The sequence below is a fragment of the Schistocerca nitens genome, chromosome 3, assembly GCF_023898315.1.
Source record: "Schistocerca nitens isolate TAMUIC-IGC-003100 chromosome 3, iqSchNite1.1, whole genome shotgun sequence".
Classification (NCBI taxonomy): Eukaryota; Metazoa; Arthropoda; class Insecta; order Orthoptera; family Acrididae; genus Schistocerca; species Schistocerca nitens.
In genome coordinates, this window is record NC_064616.1 from 937,322,396 (window position 1) to 937,342,005 (window position 19,610).

Sequence of the window (19,610 nt, forward strand, 5' to 3'; positions counted from 1 at the left end):
TATTCCAGAATTCGAATCAAGAACAGCCAACATGAGTAACGTAGAAGTAAATATCATCGGAATAGTGAAGCAACTTAAATCACTTAATAAAAGCAAGTCTTCTGGTCCAAACTGTATACCAATTAGGTTCCTTTCCGAGTATGCTGATGCATTAGCTCCATACTTAACAATCATATACAACCGTTCACTCGACGAAAGATCCGTACCCAAAACCTGGAAAGTTGCACAGGTCACACCAATATTCAAGAAAGGTAGGAGTAATCCACTAAATTACAGGCCCATATCGTTAACGTCGATATGCAGCAGGATTTTAAAACATATATTGTGTTCGAACATAATGAATTACCTCGAAGAAAACGGTCTATTGACACACAGTCAACATGGGTTTAGAAAACATCGTTCCTGTGAAACACAACTAGCTCTTTATTCACATGCAGTGCTGAGTGCTATTGACAAGGGATTTCAGATCGATTCCATATTTCTGGATTTCCAGAAGGCTTTTGACACTGTACCACAAAAGCGGCTTGTAGTGAAACTGCGTGCTTATGGAATATCGTCTCAGTTATGTGACTAGATCTATGATGCCCTGTCAGAGAGGTCACAGTTCATTGTAATTGACGGAAAGTCATCAAGTAAAACAGAAGTGATTCCTGGCATTCCCCAAGGTAGTGTTATAGGCCCTTTGCTGTTCCTTATCTATATAAACGATTTGGGAGACAATTTGAGCAGCCATCTTCGGTTGTTTGCAGATGACACTGTCGTTTATCGACCAATAAAGTCATCAGAAGATCAAAACAAACTGCAAAATGATTTAGAAGAAATACGAGAATGGTGCGAAAAGTGGCAGTTGACCTTAAATAACGAAACATGTGAGGTCATCCACATGAGTGCTAAAAGGAATGCGTTAAACTTCAGTTACACGATAAATCAGTCTAATCTAAAAGCAGTAAATTCAACTAAATTCCTAGGTATTACAATTATGGACAACATAAACTGGAAGGAGCACATAGAAAATGTTGTGGGGAAGGCTAACCAAAGACTGCGTTTTATTGGCTGGACACTTAGAAAATGTAACAGACCTACTAAGGAGACTGCCTACACTATGCCTGTCCGTCCACTTTTAGAATACTGTTGTGTGGTGTTGGATCCTTACCAGATAGGACCGACTGAGTACATCAAAAAAGTTCAAAGAAAGGCAGCATGTTTTGTATTATCGCGAAATATGGGAGAGATCTTCTTACAAAATTCCTATCACCAACTTTCTCCTCCGAATGCGAAAATATTTTGTTGACACCGACTTACATAGGGAGGAAGGATCACCAAGATAAAATAAATGGAAATCAGAGCTCGTACAGAAAGATATAGGAGTTCATTCTACCCCGTGCGCTATCAGCAATTGGAATAATAGAGAGTTGTGAAGGTGGTTAGATGAACCCTCTGCCAGGCACTTAAATGTGATTTGCAGAGTATCCATGTAGATGTAGATGTAGATGTAGATGTAGAGTAGCCCCAATGACTGAAACGAGCAAAACAACAAAAAGCCATGTCGATTTACGTGTTTACAAAGCTCAAGTGCCATTTTTATTGGTTTTTATATTTATACATGTGCACTACAAAAATAAGCACTTTAATTGATGCACCATACTCAAGATCTCTCCATAATGCAATGTTTTTTACAATTATTTTTTTTTTGTACGAAAGGATCAGGAAAGCTGATTTTGGCAGATGAGATTTTTACTGGCTGACACTACATCGAGGCGTCAGCGTATTAAACAAGAAATGAACAATAATTTTAAAATTAACTCATACCTCAACCTTGACAAGAAAATTCAAGATTCTATTTCAACATTAAATAATTATCAGCAATCAATATCAGTAAACTGCTGCCTTCAGATTTATAACAGGAAAAAATTCCAAATTGAGGTACTTCCTAAATACTAGCGATTTTGCATTATGTCAGTAAGAACAGCTTATTTCATCTTATTGTTTATACCCCTAACAATATGGTGATCCTGACACATCCAAATTCCCACAAATTCGGATAGAGCACAATTTGATCAGTGGCCAAATCAAGGCCGACAATGAGGATACAATCAATCTCAGTTACATGCTGAAAACACTGTTCCACGCAAGTATACAACATCTCTGTGTCCTTCACAGTGATCACTAAACATCTGACATTGTTCACACCCCTTATATACCCTATCAGGCCTGCTAACAACATTAAACACTAGTAACACTAATTAACTCTGGTGGTTATTCCACCTGTCACACAGAATTGCAAATGCATGTCATTTACATACCCACCAAGGGTGTGCATGTATACAAAGTTACATTGACATCCACCCATATCTTTTGTGTGCGTCAATTAAAAAAATAAAAAAGAAAATTAAAAAGAAAATAAAAATAATGTCTCTGGTTAGAACTTCATCATAAATTTTACCCAATTTCCTATTCTGAACAGCAACGTTTGTTTTATTCAATTCAAAGTTTCCTTATTTAATTATGTACATGTAAAAGGAAGTACCCTTTATTTTCAGTTTGCCCCAAAATACACACACCATACCACCAAGACCTTTACAGCCACTGCCCCCAATAAAAACTACGCAAAAAATCTAACAAATCACTAACCTTCATAGGGTCTGGATAATTCTTTTTCCTTTTTGACATCTTCTGGCCATCTTCTGCCAATACAAGGCCATTTGCAATTAAATTCTTGTAAGCTGGTTTATTAAATAATAATGTTGAAATCACCAAGAGAGTATAAAACCTGCAGAAAGAACAAATTTTTTTTTTTTTTTTTTTTTTTTTTTGTATTTCCAGATGCTACCAAATAATACATCAGGTAATTCCAATTATAAAGTCATGCTGGTAACTGCTTTGGCAAAAGTTTGTGGGGTCTAATCCAGCTGGGGTAAGGGCATTTTCATGATGTGCAAACCTATGATACTCAATGCCAATAAGATTACATTAGACACAAAAAGACTATAGTGTCTAGAATAACTAATAGAAAAATAATATCTGCTATCACAATATTAGACACAAACTGTGACCAACTCTGCTCTGTGTTGTAATGTGGCATTTACACAAAAATATGTAACACATATTATCACCCCAACCAAAGCAGAACACATCATTCAGCTTAAAACCAAATCATCAGGCACGATATATACAACTAGCCAGTAATCACCAAGATTTGAGTGAGACAAGCCATGTTAAATCTTTAGGTGCAACTTCCAAACAAAAATGTAAATTGCAAGTCCAATAAAAACCACAAATAATTCTCATTTCATCCAGAAAGACAATCTAACATAAACCCATAAACAGTGTTCCTTTGATTTTGGAAAAATGAGGTCACATCGAGTACTGTCAATGAGTGCCGCTATAATTTTTCAAAAATACAAACTAATACTCTCACCTGAACATTTAGAGCAAACCCATTATTTCCTCCAGGAATGAGGTAAAAGAATTGTGGATTAATATGTAAACAGATCCACAATTCTTTGACCTCATGACTGGAGGAAATAATGTGGATTAATATGTAAACAGAGTTCGACGATGACGTTGTAATTCTGTCAGAGACAGCAAAGGACCTGGAAGTGCAATTGAACAGAATGGGCAGTGTCTTGAAAGGAGGATATAAGATGAACATCAACAAAAGCAAAACAAGGGTAATGGAATGAAGTCGAATTAAATCAGGTGATGCTGAGGGAATTAGATTAGGAAATGAGACACTCAAAGTAGTAAATGAATTTTGCTATTTGGGGAGCAAAATAACTGATGATGGTCGAAGTAGAGAGGATATAAAATGTAGACTTGCAATGGCAAGGAAAGCATTTCTGAAGAAGAGAAATTTGTTAACATCGAGTATAGATTTAAATGTCAGGAAGTCGTTTCTGAAAGCATGTGTGTGGAGTGTAGCCATGTATGGAAGTGAAACATGGACGATAAATAGTTTGGACAAGAAGAGAATAGAAGCTTTCGAAATGTGGTGCTACTGAAGAATGCTGACGATTAGATGGGTAGACCACATAACTAATGAGGAGGTATTGAATAGAATTAAGAAGAAGAGAAATTTGTGGCACAACTTGACTTGAAGAAGGGATCGGTTGGAAGGACATGTTCTGAGGCAGCAAGGGATCACCAATTTAGTATTGGAGGCAGTGTAGAGGATAAAAATCATAGAGGGAGATCAAGATATGAATACACTAAGCAGATTTAGAAGGATGTAGGTTGCAGTAGGTACTGGGAGATGAAGAAGCTTGCTAAGGATAGAGTAGCATGGAGAGCTGCATCAAACCAGTCTCAGGACTGAAGACCACAACAACAACAACAACAACAACAACATGTAAACAGATTGACAGTCAATACTGTAATACCACAGTTTGTTACATAGCATGGGAGACTTAAGTAATTGATGCCTCTGAAATGCATAGGAACAAATGCTGTAGCATTTTTTTGTAGGTATCACCTGCTGTGAGGGCATCCACAGGAACTCACAAATAAACTAGAACATAGCACTTGCTGCAGTTTCCATTTGCATTGTATAGGGAGCAGTAAGGCACTGTAGTAGGGAGTTTGGATAATAGGCCAACAGCATATAAGAATGTCAAGACGACTGAAATTCTTCTGACTGTTTTACTGTGTTATTGTATAACATTTAAAAGCCTTCAAAATATATGAACTATAAAACTCACACTTCGGTCATATAACAAAGGCTTTCCTCAGGGCAGGCTTGCAGCTCGTAGGACTGGAACAGCTGGCAACCAGGACACCAGAAGTTTGTAGCTATCGTCTCTTTTAATGTTATCAGGCTGCTAAATAATTTCAGTTGCCCTTAATATTTTGTGTTACATGCCCATGACTTTCACCAGTACACAGGCTTCCTGGCACACAATAGGTTATCTACAACCATGATGGTGTTCTCCTATCACCTATTGTTTGTGCTGTTCTAATTGCACATAGCATTACGTTCTGTTGTGTGCACTGACTGACCTTCCTGTGTCCCCTACACAGACTCCACACGCAGAGTGCAGCTCATATACTCCTGCAGTATTAAGGTTGCCCACTGCATCCTAGGTCATGGTGCCTATGGTTGTTGCAGAAAATGTTTGAAACCTCATCAGCAGAAGACATTACCTTGTGATTCACTGGCACCCTTCACATTTCCTAAGTGCACTATGGGAGCTTCTCTTGCCTCCTTCTCTTGTTTTATTCCAGTTGGCTTTGGTTGCCTTGCTTATGATGGTGCTGTAACACCTGTTGGCACAAAAGGTGTAGTGTAGTTCCCTCAGTAGTTCTCCAACATTATTTAGTGTCATTCATTTGGTCGGCTGGGGCAGCCAGTATAAGCAGGACAGAATACTGAGCTGGGCAATGTTGGCTGTCCACATGCATGTACTGACTGGTGCATGTTGGCTTCCAGTACACCTTGTGTTTCATTCTACGATTGGTGTTCGTTTATACTCCCACACCCAAAAATTGTATCTTACTGTCATTTTCAGTTTTGTGCTTGAACTATATGTTCTTATTCAGGCTGTTTAAGTGTTGAAGGAAGTTTCTCAATTCTGCTTCTCCATGTGGAAATGGGTTGTCAACATACTTTAACCAACAACGGGGGCGTAGCATCGCAGAAGCTATGGCCGTTCGCTCATAAGCTTCCAAGAAGAGGTCCGCAGTGACTGGAGAGAGGGGGGAACTCACTGGCACTTCATTTAATAGCTCATAATATCCCTCCCCCACCCCCATAGGTGAAGTAAGCTGATGACAGACATAAGCACACAAAATCATATATATCAGGTTGGATCTGCTTCTGTAGGATGTAGCTGGTCTTCACTATAGGTACACTGGTGAACAGACTTCATGTCAAAACTAACCATAGTGTTGTTTACTTTATCAGTTGTACAAAGTGGGAAGAATCCTTCATGTGAGTGTGTTTGTTCGAACAGGCAATCCAATTTTGGTGCGACATGTATCACTATATGATAAGTTGGTGTGCCACTTCCATTTACTATAGCCCTCAATGCATAACACTCTTTGAGGAGTTTAGGTACTTGATGAATTCTAGGAGGTACAGGAACTTTGGTGATGAGACTCTTGGCTGTGCCAGGAACAATCCTTGTATCCTTTGTATTCTTGACTACCTTCACGGTCTGATCACTCCTTAGTTTACTTAAAAGCTCTTTCATTTTCCTTTCATATTCTGACGTATCCATCGTAACTGTAGCATTTCCTTTGTCCACCTGTAGGACCATAATATCCTTGTTACTCCTGGGCTCTTTTATGACCTGACTTTCTTCACATGTAATATATGTCTGGGTGAATTTGTTCCTTGTAGGATTCTCATGATTTCCTGCCTAATCATTTCCACTTCAATCTGCGGTACTCGTTGGTGTCATGTTCTGTAGGAATTGTTGTGGGCATAACTGAAAGTTTAGCCTTTTGGACAGAACTGATGCCACTGCCTCACTGATGCTCTATGTTGATATGTTTACCACTATACATGATACATCTGGGCTTGGCTGTGTATGTTGTTTGTTCCTATTAGCTCCGGAAATTTCTTGTTATGTCATCTGCTGACCAGATCTTACTTTATTCAGGCTCACTTGTGAGTTATTCCATTGATGTTATCTGAGTAATTCAGTGACAACTTTGGTGACAACAACAAATCTATGGAGGCGACATTTTGCCACAAATAGGGGCACCTTTCCTCCAGTATACCAGTCTTGTCCCGTGGAAGGCCACTGTAATGTGTCTGAAACATTGATTTTATAATTTAAATATATTTCAGTATTATATATTTCATACAATGATGGGGTACAACACCATGAAGAATTTCAATCATCAGAAAGTGAATTTTCCCAGCACTGGGGGAAAAAAAAGAATCACAACAAAGAGAACCAATGGGGAGAACTTAAAACAGAAAACCCACAGGGAGTGGTCCAGGGGTGATGTCTACAAAAATTTGCAAATAAGAACATATACACCAATTCTAGACGGTTGTTATAAAGCTAAGTACTGACAAACTTGTGTGTGCACTGTTATACAGTAATTAAATTTAATAGTTTTCAGTGCTGTTTCACGCTGTTTGTGGCAAAATAATGATTTAACAAACTTTTGGAAATGTTCGCTCACTGTGTTTTTTAGAGTTTTCTGTGCACTGAAGTCTTAGTAAATTTCGTGCTTTAGTTTTCAGCTGACGTTTATTATTGTTTCTAGTGAAATATTTCAGTAAAACTTTCATTCAGTGTTTTTGTAGTGGACTGTTAAGGCAGCCAGTCCACAGAGAAGTAGCCGAAAGGGCACGCGTCAACTCATGCCGTCTGGCATTAAGTCTGGAACAGGATACGTGATGAATGTGATAAAGAAAAGAACGTAGCTACAAGAACACTTAACTTTTATATCGTCCTTTGGTATACAGCATTCTTGATGATACAAGTGAGACTATCTTGAGATACATGCAACGTTACAAATGGTTAATGGCGCCTTGCTAGGTCGTAGCCATTAACTTAGCTGAAGACTATTCTAACTGTCTCTCGGCAAATGAGAGAAAGGCTTCGTCAGTGTAGTCGCTAGCAAAGTCGTCGTACAACTGGGGCGAGTGCTAGTCCGTCTCTCGAGACCTGCCGAGTGGTGGCGCTCGGTCTGCGATCACTCAGTGGCGACACGCGGGTCCGACATGTACTAATGGACCGCGGCCGATTTAAGCTACCACCTAGCAAGTGTGGTGTCTGGCGGTGACACCACAGTTTTAACTTCGTTGAATGTTCCAGTGGCTGTTTGAATTTTTTGTTGTAATTAATAATTTTATGAAGTTTTGTTTGTATTGGTTTTATCTGTGGTGTAGTAGTATTAATACAAGTAGTTACTTTCTTAGTCAACAGAGAATTTCAAGACCACTATTGTTAATTCTGGTGTAACTGAAAAATCTCCACTACTAAATCCCCCCCCCCCTTCCCCTCAATCTAAAAGATTAAAATATTCTCTGCCTGTGTCCTACAATAAGCTCTTGATGAGGACTAATTTGACACCTATATGTGATTATGCGGGATGAACCTGGAACTATAAGCACAGCTATGGAGATCACCATTACAAAAAGCTAAATGACAAAACATAATTTCTTGATTTTGCTAAAGCAAATTAGTTCATAATCTCGAACAAACTATTCCAAGACATATACTAGCCATCTCACGACCCATACTATTATCCATTTCATATTCTGGTCACAATGCATGACAAACATTGAAGTGCTGTATATCGCCGGAACTATGGAAATGTCTACTTCTAGTTGATATATAAACACTACATATGAATTGAACTGAGGGTGACTTACATGGTAGGTGCTTTTTCGAGCAATTTTCGCGAGTGTCATTTTGAAGACTCGTAGAAGTCAGATTGTAATTAGGAGAAAAATTTCTTTCACATAATTTACAGAGACAACCTTTTTATATTTGCAGGAAAATTTTCTTCATTTTCTGATAAGCCGTTTCATCACTATACTGTCAAATGCAAGATGCTGTGATTCAGCTTATCGTATGTCATTACTAATGAATACTTCCGTGTTTGTCAGTTAAGAGTTTTTAAAGCGGTTGCTTTAGTAGCTGCAATCCGTGGGAGGGTGTGGTGGAGCATAGCTGGCATAACCAGTCCACTACCATAGCTGTAATGTGTGATAAGCATCTATTCACCAGCAAAATGTAGCAACTTTGTACTAGCTTTTCAATACTGCATTACCACATTCAGTTGTTGTCATGAGGAGAGGGCAATAAAATGGGAAATTGCAAGTGAACAATCAATACAAAAGCAGTTCCCAATAAATGAATAATGTAATGTACTGTACATTTCAACTGTAAATGAAAAATCAACTACCTCAAATTTTGTAAGAAAGAATGAAATGAAACACCTCAACTGGTTTTGCTACTGACAGAGGTCTCGCTGCTGCTATTGCAGTTTTCTAGTCTGATCAGCAATGGTTTTATTGGGGCTCTTTGTGCATATATGTTTTCAAGTTTGTGCACATGACACAGTGAATTCCTCTAGGCGCTTTGGGGAACACTTTCCAGAGCAGAGTGACACAACTGTAGTGTGCCATTTATCTCAAAATTCTTGTTCTTGTTTAATGCTTTGTTCTTAGCAAATCACAGAATAAGTTCAGTGGTGTTGAATTCACAGTGCATCATAGGCAACCGAAGAAGGTTAATCTCCTAGTCCACTGAGTGCAAAACACTTTCCAAAAGGTAATCTTGTGACCCGAAGTGCAGTCACATGTGTTCCAGTAGGCCTATTTTAGTATATTCTTCATATGATGCAGCGTTTGATGGGAGTTCTACGTAATTGCTTTCCATCCACTCAATAACATAATCCTTCCTCCATTTCATAGATGGATTTAATGATACTGGATTTATTATTGTGATACATACCCCGGTCTAAAACAACTGCTGATGTGTTTCATAATTTTTTGAGGACACTCGTAAACCATTCCTCTCAGTGTCTGGCATTCATCTCAGAATGATAAACTGCACCTCCTTTTTGTCCAATAAAACATAAGCCAGCATCTTGCATGAACCCATCTTCATCCCCAATGTGGCAGATTATAATCCTTTTTCCAGAATTGGAAAATGTTTGAATTTCTACTTATCAGCCATTCAACACTTCCTCTGTGATAATTGTAGATATTTTCTGATGCATAAGGCATTTTTCTTTCCTGCTATCCAAACCTTCTGGAATGATTTGCACCACATCAACATTCATCAGTGTAATAGTCCATTCAATGTTTCACAAGTGTTATTTCCCACAAGAACTCTTCTCTTTTTCCTGATACACAGTTATTTTCCATTGTACCTGAAACCCAATTTCCAAATAGCATGCCATAGGGTTGTTTCACTCACACAAGGAAAGTATTCCACTTCAGTCTTCAACTTTTTAAAATACAGCTGCTACTATTAGAAACACGTATTATGTTTGAGTATAATGACTTTTCTGGAGACTAGAAATCTACTCTGTAGGAATCAGCATGGGTTCCGAAAAAGACGATCGTGTGAAACCCAGCTCGCGCTATTCGTCCACGAGACTGAGGGCCATAGACACGAGTTCCCAGGTAGATGCCATGTTTCTCGACTTCTGCAAGGCGTTTGATACAATTCCCCATAGTCGTTTAATGAACAAAGTAAGAAAATATGGACTATCAGACCAATTGTGTGATTGGATTGAAGAGTTCCTACATAACAGAACACAGCATGTCATTTTCAATGGAGAGAAGTCTTCTGAACTAAGAGTGATTTCAGCTGTGCCGCAGGGGAGTGTTGTAGGACCATTGCTATTCACAATATACATAAATGACCTTGTGGATGACATCGGAAGTTCACTGAGGCTTTTTGCGGATGATGCTGTAGTATATCGAGAGGTTGTAACAATGGAAAATTGTACTAAAATGAAGGAGGATCTGCAACGAATTGACGCATGATGCAGGGAATGGCAATTGAATCACAATGTAGACAAGTGTAATGTGCTGCAAATACATAGAAAGATAGATCCCTTATCATTTAGCTACAAAATAGCAGGTCAGCAACTGGAAGCAGTTAATTCCATAAATTATCTGGGAGTAGGCATTACGAGTGATTTAAAATGGAATGATCATATAAAATTAATCATCGGTAAAGCGGATGCCAGAAGGCGATTCATTGGAAGAATCCTAAGGAAATGCAATCCAAAAACAAAGGAAGTAGGTTACAGTACACTTGTTTGCCCACTGCTTGAATACTGCTCACCGGTGTGGGATCCGAACCAGATAGGGTTGATAGAAGAGATAGAGAAGATCCAATGGAGAGCAGCGCACTTAGTTACAGGATCATTTAGTAGTCACGAAAGCGTTCCGGAGATGATAGATAAACTCCAGTGGAAGACTCTGCAAGAGAGACGCTCAGTAGCTTGGTACGGGCTTTTGTTGAAGTTTAGAGAACATACCTTAACTGAGGAGTCAAGCAGTATATTGCTCCCTCCTAAGTATATCTCGCGAAGAGATCATGGGGATAAAATCAGAGAGATTAGAGCCCACACAGAGGCATACCGACAATCTTTCTTTCCACGAACAATACGAGACTGGAACAGAAGGGAGAACCGATAGAGGTACTCAGAGTACCCTCCGCCACACACCGTCATGTAGCTTGTGGAGTATGGATGTAGATGTAGAAAGTGCTTTTCTATATAGAAGTTGTGGATTTTCCTTCTTATCACTCCCTGAGTAAATGTGTCCTATGCAGATTTCTGTCACCTGCCAGAACTCCTTTTGGTGATAAAAGATGTGAAGTTTCTCTATATTATCTGGAAATTTGCTTCACTGTACTATCACTAAAACCGAGACAATCAGAAGTTCTCTTTACTGACTGTGATAGAGAACTGCTCATGCCCTGTTCCTTTTCAGCCTTGAAGTAAGCACATGCGCTGTTCCCCATGGACTTTTCATAACTCCATAAATGATGCATCGTTTTACACTAGTACAAGGCAATTAATTATGTTGCAAGGACTGCTTCACTTGAGTACACAACAACAAATGGCAACACAATTGTTTCCTATCTGACAAGAAGCTCCAATGTAAACACTACAACAATGAATAATGAAACTGAAATACTTTTCAGAAGTCCGGCGACATAGCATATGCGAACATGTGGTGCCTAAGGACGCAAAAGCAAATAAATTAAATACAAGGTATTACCCCCCCCCCCCCGCCCCTCCATGACCATGGACCTTGCCGTTGGTGGGGAGGCTTGCGCGTCTCAGCGATACAGATAGCCGTACCGTAGGTGCAACCACAACGGAGGGGTATCTGTTGAGAGGCCAGACAAGCGTGTGGTTCCTGAAGAGGGGCAGCAGCCTTTTCAGTAGTTGTAGGGGCAACAGTCTGGATGATTGATCTGGCCTTGTAACATTAACCAAAACGGCCTTGCTGTGCTGGTACTGCGAACGGCTGAAAGCAAGGGGAAACTACAGTCATAATTTTTCCCGAGGGCATGCAGCTTTACTGTATGGTTAAATGATGATGGCGTCCTCTTGGGTAAAATATTCCGGAGGTAAAATAGTCCCCCATTCGGATCTCCGAGCGGGGACTACTCAAGAGGATGTCATTATCAGGAGAAAAAAAACTGGCGTTCTACGGATCGGAGCGTGGAATGTCAGATTCCTTAATCGGGCAGGTAGGTTAGAAAATTTAAAAAGGGAAATGGATAGGTTAAAGTTACATATAGTGGGAATTAGTGAAGTTCGGTGGCAGGAGGAACACGACTTCTGGTCAGGTGACTACAGGGTCATAAACACAAAATCAAATAGGGGTAATGCAGAAGTAGGTTTAATAATGAATAAAAAAAAATAGGAGTGCAGGTAAGCTACTGCAAACAGCATAGTGAACACATTATTGTGGCCAAGATAGACACCAAGCCCACACCTACTACAGTAGTACAAGTTTATATGCCAACTAGCTCTGCAGATGATGAAGAAATTGATGAAATGTATGATGAGATACAAGAAATTATTCAGGTAGTGAAGGGAGACGAAAATTTAATAGTCATGGGTGACTGGAATTCGAGAGTAGGAAAAGGGAGAGAAGGAAACATAGTAGGTGAATATGAATTGGGGCTAAGAAATGTAAGAGGAAGCCACCTGGTAGAGTTTTGCACAGAGCATAACTTAGTGATAGCTAACACTTGGTTCAAGAATCATGAAAGAAGATTGTATATACATGGAAGAATCCTGGAGATACTAGAAGGTATCAGATACATTATATAATGGTAAGACAGAGATTTAGGAAACAGGTTTTAAATTGTAAGACATTTCCAGGGGCAGATGTGAACTCTGACCAGAGGTTGTACAGAGTTTCAGGGAGAGCATACGGGAACAATTGACAGGAATGGGGGAAAGAAATACAGTAGAAGAAGAATGGGTAGCTTTGAGGGATGAAGTAGTGAAGGCAGCAAAGAGGATCAAGTAGGTAAAAAGACGAGGGCTGGTAGAAATCCTTGGGTAACAGAAGAAATATTGAATTTAATTGATGAAAGGAGAAAATATAAAAATGCAGTAAATGAAGCAGGCAAAAAGGAATACAAACGTCTCAAACATGAGATCGACAGGAAGTGCAAAATGGCTAAGCAGGGATGGCTAGAGGACAAATGTAAAGATGTAGAGGCTTATCTCACTAGGGATAAGATAGATACTGCCTACAGGAAAATTAAAGAGACCTTTGGAGAAAAGAGAACCACTTGTATAAATATCAAGAGCTCAGATGGAAACGCAGTTCTAAGCAAAGAAGGGAAAGCAGAAAGGTGGAATGAGTATATAGAGGGTCTATACAGGGGCGATGTTCTTGAGGACAATATTATGGAAATGGAAGAGGATGTATATGAAGATGAAATGGGAGATATGATACTGCGTGAAGAGTTTGACAGAGCACTGAAAGACCCGAGTCAAAACAAGGCCCCGGGAGTAGACAACATTCCTTTTGAACTACTGACGGCCTTGGGAGAGCCAGTACTGACAAAACTCTACCATCTGGTGAGCAAGATGTATGAGACAGGCGAAATACCCTCAGACTTCAAGGAGAATATAATAATTCCAATTCCAAAGAAAGCAGGTGTTGACAGATGTGAAAATTACCGAACTATCAGTTTAATAAGTCACGGCTGCAAAATACTAACGCAAATTCTTTACAGACGAATGGAAAAACTAGTAGAAGCTGACCTCGGGAAAGATCAGTTTGGATTCCGTAGAAATATCTGAACACATGAGGCAATACTGACCTTATGACTTATCTTAGAAGCTAGATTAAGGAAAGGCAAACCTACGTTTCTAGCATTTGTAGACTTAGAGAAAGCTTTTGACAATGTTGACTGGAATACTCTCTTTCAAATTCTAAACGTGGCAGGGGTAAAATACAGGGAGCGAAAAGCTAATTACAATTTGTACAGAAACCAGATGGCAGGTATAAGAGTTGGGGGGACACAAAAGGAAAGCAGTGGTTGGGAAAGGAGTGTGACAGGGTTTTAGCCTCTCCCCGATGTTATTCAATCTCTATATTGAGCAAGCAGTGAAGGAATCAAAAGAAAAATTCGGAGTAGGTATTAAAATCCATGGAGAAGAAATAAAAACTTTGAGGTTCCCCGATGATATTGTAATTCTGTCAGAGACAGCAAAGGACTTGTAAGAGCAGCTGAACGGAATGGACAGTGTCTTGAAAGGAGGATATAAGATGAACATCAACAAAAGCAAAACGAGGATAATGGAATGTAGTCGAATTAAGTCGGGTGATGCTGAGGGAATTAGATTAGGAAATGAGACACTTAAAGTAGTAAAGGAGTTTTGCTATTTGGGGAGCAAAATAACTGATGATGGTCGAAGTAGAGAGGATATCAAATGTAGACTGGTAATGGCAAGGAAAGCACTTCTGAAGAAGAGAAATTTGTTAACATCGAGTATATATTTAAGTGTCAAGATGTCATTTCTGAAAGTATTTGTATGGAGTGTAGCCATGTATGGAAGTGAAACATGGACGATAAATAGTTTGGACAAGAAGAGAACAGAAGCTTTCAAAATGTGGTGCTACAGAAGAATGCTGAAGATTAGATGGGTAGATCACATAACTAATGAGGAAGTACTGAATAGGATTTGGGAGAAGAGAAGTTTGTGGCACAACTTGACTAGAAGAAGGGATCGGTTGGTAGGACATGTTCTGAGGCATCAAGGGATCACCAATTTGGTATTGGATGGCAGCGTGGAGGGTAAAAATCGCAGAGGGAGACCAAGAGATGAATACACCAAACAGATACAGAAGGATGTAGATTGCAGTCGGTACTGGGAGATGAAGAAGCTTGCACAGGATAGAGTAGCATGGAGAGCTGCATCAAACCAGTCTCAGGACTGAAGACCACAACAACAACAACAACAACAACAACAACACGGTATTAGTGTTTTATGTAGATTTATGTGCATAAGAAAATACCAGCAGTGTATGGCAATAAGAGAGAGTGCATTTACGTGTTTCCCCTTGTTAATCTGTATCACCATTACGTGAACTGCACCAATCTGCATACACCAAAAAAGGACAAAACAACTAATCTGAAAGCAGCAAAAATTTGCCTGTAAGCAGAGAATGGTTTTTCTTTAAACTATGCACAGGAAATTTTTCTCCTAGTTACAGTTTGACTCCTATGACTCAACAACACTAACACTTGTCAAAAAACACTCAGAAAAGCATGCTTTCTCTGAAGTATCACTGCATATCTAGTATTTTTTCAACTAAATGTAATATTCATATGTCTAACTGAAGTTGGCATTTCCACAATTCTGGCAAGGTATAACGCATCAATGTTCATCATGCGATGTAAACAGGGGTCAATCATTATGAAATGGATAATAGTGGTGAAAATAGTAATGATACAGATTACATACTTCTGTGGAAGTAACAGCCTGCAATCTTCACTCCCAACACAAACTACTTGTAACAGATCTGAAGCTGAAAGGGCATAAGCAATACAATAAATGCTGCAGGTTCAGAGAAAACTGGATGTTGGAAACTGCAAGACCAGAAAACAGCACAATGCAGTGTAACCACAATTTCACCTAAGCAAATGTTCTGTCACACACCACAGCCAGAGATATCCTTGGTGTTAGAAAACTGAGCTTCCAATATAATGACAAGTAAATATGGCTGTGGAAAGAACATGTACAGGAGGAAGTACATGAGTACATAAGTTATCAATGGGCCTATTTGCAGCTACTGATATAAAATTTCCAAACTCACAGTTTTCTTCTCCATCTGCTTAGTACACTACATCATTAACTTTAAAATGCTACTTTTTCTACTGAGTATAAATATACACAATTAAGTTTTACATGACACATTAGGTATATGACCAAAAACTAGAGATTGCTATTATAGAAATGTACACAATACCTGACAATGTTTGGGAATTGCAGCCAGTCATCATTACTTCTCAAGACAATATTTCAACTGAACAACAAAATTTATATATACAAAGGTGTCTCACATATCCAGTGCAGATATGATGTTGTGAAGTAAACAACAAGCATCTACAATACTAAAAGCTTGAATATTTAGTGTGCAGAGAAAATTTTAGAATGGTGTGAACATGAACTGGAAGTCACATGCTGTAGATCATCTTACATGCTTAAGCACCCCACCTTTTGAGTTACAGATAGTATCAAATTTTGGAGTTGAATGTAGTAAAATTTTGAGTAATTCTTTTTATTTTTATTCATTAACATCTTATGGCACATCCTGGGGGGGGGGGGGGGGGGGGGTAACTCATCATTGAAGAAGAAACTGTTGCAGAGAAGCATGTAGTAAGGATATGTGCTGTCCACTCTAGAACCTCTTATAGACAGTTTTTTAAACAGATGGGGCCACTGAGGATATCTTCATAGTAGATTTACTTTCTTGTGAAATTTGTTGTCAATCAGTTAATCACAATTTGAAAACGGTAACATTCATGTTCGTGCTCCATCACTCGTAGTGGGGTACAGAAAGGAGTGACAAATTCAACCATGAAAATATTTGGACACTAACATAATGTTGTAAAGAATTTAATAGATTGTAAAATTAACTTCAAACACAACCTGAAATCATATCTTTCCAAAAGGTCCTACTCCGCAGACGAATTTCTGAATTGCTGCTCCCTACACTCATTTCAATCTGCTTACTATAGTAGAGTCTTTCTTATACTCCACTCTTCCATTCATTACCAAACTGTCTATTTGCAGATGCTTCAGAACATGTACTACTAACCCAGCCCTTCTTTTAGTCAAGTTGTACTACAAATGAAATGATAATTAAATGGACACCCTAGCTGCAAACAGGCGTTGATGTACTTCATTGGGGACATGTTGAAAATGTGTGCACCGACCGGGACTCGAACCCGGGATCTCCTGCTTACATGGCAGACTCTCCCTACCATGTTTGCAGCTAGGGTGTCCATTTAATTATCATTTCATTTCTAGCAAAGCTGCATGGTCATCCACGGTAACTGTTCTTTCGGGAACAGATACTACCGTCATATATATGTACTACAAATATCTTTTCTCCCATCTTGATTCAATACCTCTTCAATGGTCATCCTATCTACTAATCTTATATTCAGCAGTCTTTGTAACCTCACACTTGAAAAGCTTCTATACTCTTCTTGTCTGTAATGTTTAGTGTCCACATTTCATTTCCACACAAATACCTTCAGAAAAGGTATCAAAAAAATATATATTTATATTCAATGTTAAACTGTTTCTGTTTTCAAAACATGATTCTCTTGCTATTGCCAGTCTGCATTTTACCTCATCTTCAGTTCTGCCACTGTCAGTTATTTTGTTTCCCAACTGGAAAACTAGACAACACTTAAAGTGTCTCATTTACTAATCTGATTTCCCTACCATCACTAGGCAAAATTCAATTACATTCGTCACTCTTATTTTACTTTTATTAATTTCATCTTGCAATTCCCTTTTCAAGACAATATCCATTCCACTCAACTGATCTCCCGAGTCCTTTGACGTCTCTGCAAGAAATACTAGGTCACATGCAAACTTCAAAGTTTTTATTTCTATGTCACGACATTCATTCCGTTTCTAATTTTCCACTTAGTTTCCTAAACTGCTTGCTCAATGTACAAACTGGCTAACAGGAGGGGGGGGGAGAGGCTATGACATTGTCTCACACCCTTCTCAATTACCGCCAATCTTTCATTCCTTCAACTATTGTGACTGCAGTCTATTTTCTGTATCAGTAGTAGATAACTTTTTGCTTCCTGTATTTTATATCTGCTACCTTCAGAGGTTCAGTAAGTAGTCCATTCAACATTGCCAAAAACTTACTCTAAATCTAAAAATCCTTTAAATGTAGGTTCGCCTTTCTTCAGTTTATCAATAGTGCCATGCATGTGCCTACACTGTTAGGAAATACAAATTGATCCTCCCCCTAGCCAGCTTCTACCAGTCGTTTCATTCTCGTACAGGTAATTTGTGGTGGTGCTTTGCAACCTTGAGTTACTAAATTGATTGATTGGTAGGTAATATTCACCTTATTAATGTCTGCCTTTCCTGGTATTAAGATTATTACGTGCTTCTTGAAGTTGGAGGGTATTATTCCGTCTCGTGTATTTTGCACACCAAATGGGATGTAATTGTTATGACTGGTTCTTCTAAAGATATTAATAAATCTGAGGAAATGTTGTCAAATTCAGTTCTGTTAATCTGATATAGGTCTCTCAGTGTTCTGTCAAATTAATCTCACAATATCAGACCTCATGTCTAATATTCATCCATTTCATCTTCCTTTTAAGTTCTATATAAACTTCAGCCTTTCAGAGTCTTTCCTTCTTTCCTTAACACTCACCTTTTGATATTCATACAACTGCTTCTCTTTTCTCCACCAAAGGTTTCTTCAATTTCAAATACGCTGTTTCTACCTTTCCTAATGTCATGCATGCTTCTACAGCTTTGTATGCCACTTCTTGCTAATAATGTAAATTGGTTTGTTCTACAACATAGCAAAAGACCAGAACTAAGAACCATAGAATATGAAAAATAACTAAAATTTCTCCTCAGCCCTCTCTTACACACACACACACACACACACACACACACACACACACACACACACACACACACAAAACAAAGAAAAAACCACCCTGGGTACAGAAAGTCACATGGGCAGGTACTTACCAGCCTCTTGTTTGGTCAATGCCTTCAGCAATAAAATCAGCTGGGAAACTATCCTTAAACTTTTGTTTGTTTTCAAATGGATAATGTAACTGAGCATATGGCATTGATCCAGATTCAAACCAGCAGTCAAATACTTCTGGTACTCTCTTCAGAGGAGGACAGCCAGGCCGCTTTGATGGTATTGTTATATGATCGATGCTGGAAAAGAAAATCTGTGGTTACAAAAATTCAAACACACATAAATACAGTTAACTCAGTGTACTAACTTATGCTGTTCTCCAGCCCTTCAATAAAATTTTAGAAGGATGCTCAATTAATGAAATTTTTTCCTTAAATATTAACATACCTAGTCAAAGTAAATAAATACACAACACTCACCTTGCTTACTTTATTATCTACATTTGTTTGTTGGTGACATGGTTAGATGTAAGTGCTTCTTGGTGTGAGTAATATTCATGTGATTTTCAATGACTGCACTCTACAATTTAGGACAATTTTGCATTTGATAATGTTATTTAAACCCTGCCTTTACATCTCAGTCCTCACTGGAATTCAATTTTGAAGTGGAATACACTTATTTAGCCAAGACACTCTTATTATAAATATTTGTCCATTTCAAACTTTGCTTCCTACCTTAGTCAATGATCCCGTCACTGACACGAAGTAAGGAAGATTAGGGTTTTAATGACCCATTAATGGCAAGGTTATTAGAGATTTGGGAAGGAATTTGGCTCCATATTTTTCATAGGAACAATCCAGTTATTTGTTTTAACCAATTAAGGAAAGGCACGGGAAACTTGCGTCTCGATTGCTGGATGTGGATTTAACTGCCACCCCCTAAATGTGAGTCTAGTTTCATAACCACTCCGACACCTCATTAAGTCTCACCAACATAA

The 19,610-nt window shown here is 38.7% G+C and overlaps 1 protein-coding gene across 2 annotated transcripts in view; it reads right to left on the reverse strand.

Moving 5' to 3' along the window:
* LOC126249019 (isoleucine--tRNA ligase, cytoplasmic) overlaps window positions 1-19,610 on the reverse strand; it is a 181,021-nt gene that overhangs the window by 102,276 nt on the left and 59,135 nt on the right. For both annotated transcript variants that reach the window (XM_049950620.1, XM_049950619.1), the window contains 2 exons: window positions 18,715-18,912; window positions 2,632-2,770 (listed from right to left, as the gene is read on the reverse strand). In XM_049950620.1, coding sequence (XP_049806577.1) covers window positions 2,632-2,770; window positions 18,715-18,912 — 337 coding nt within the window. The remainder of the gene's footprint in view (window positions 1-2,631; window positions 2,771-18,714; window positions 18,913-19,610) is intronic.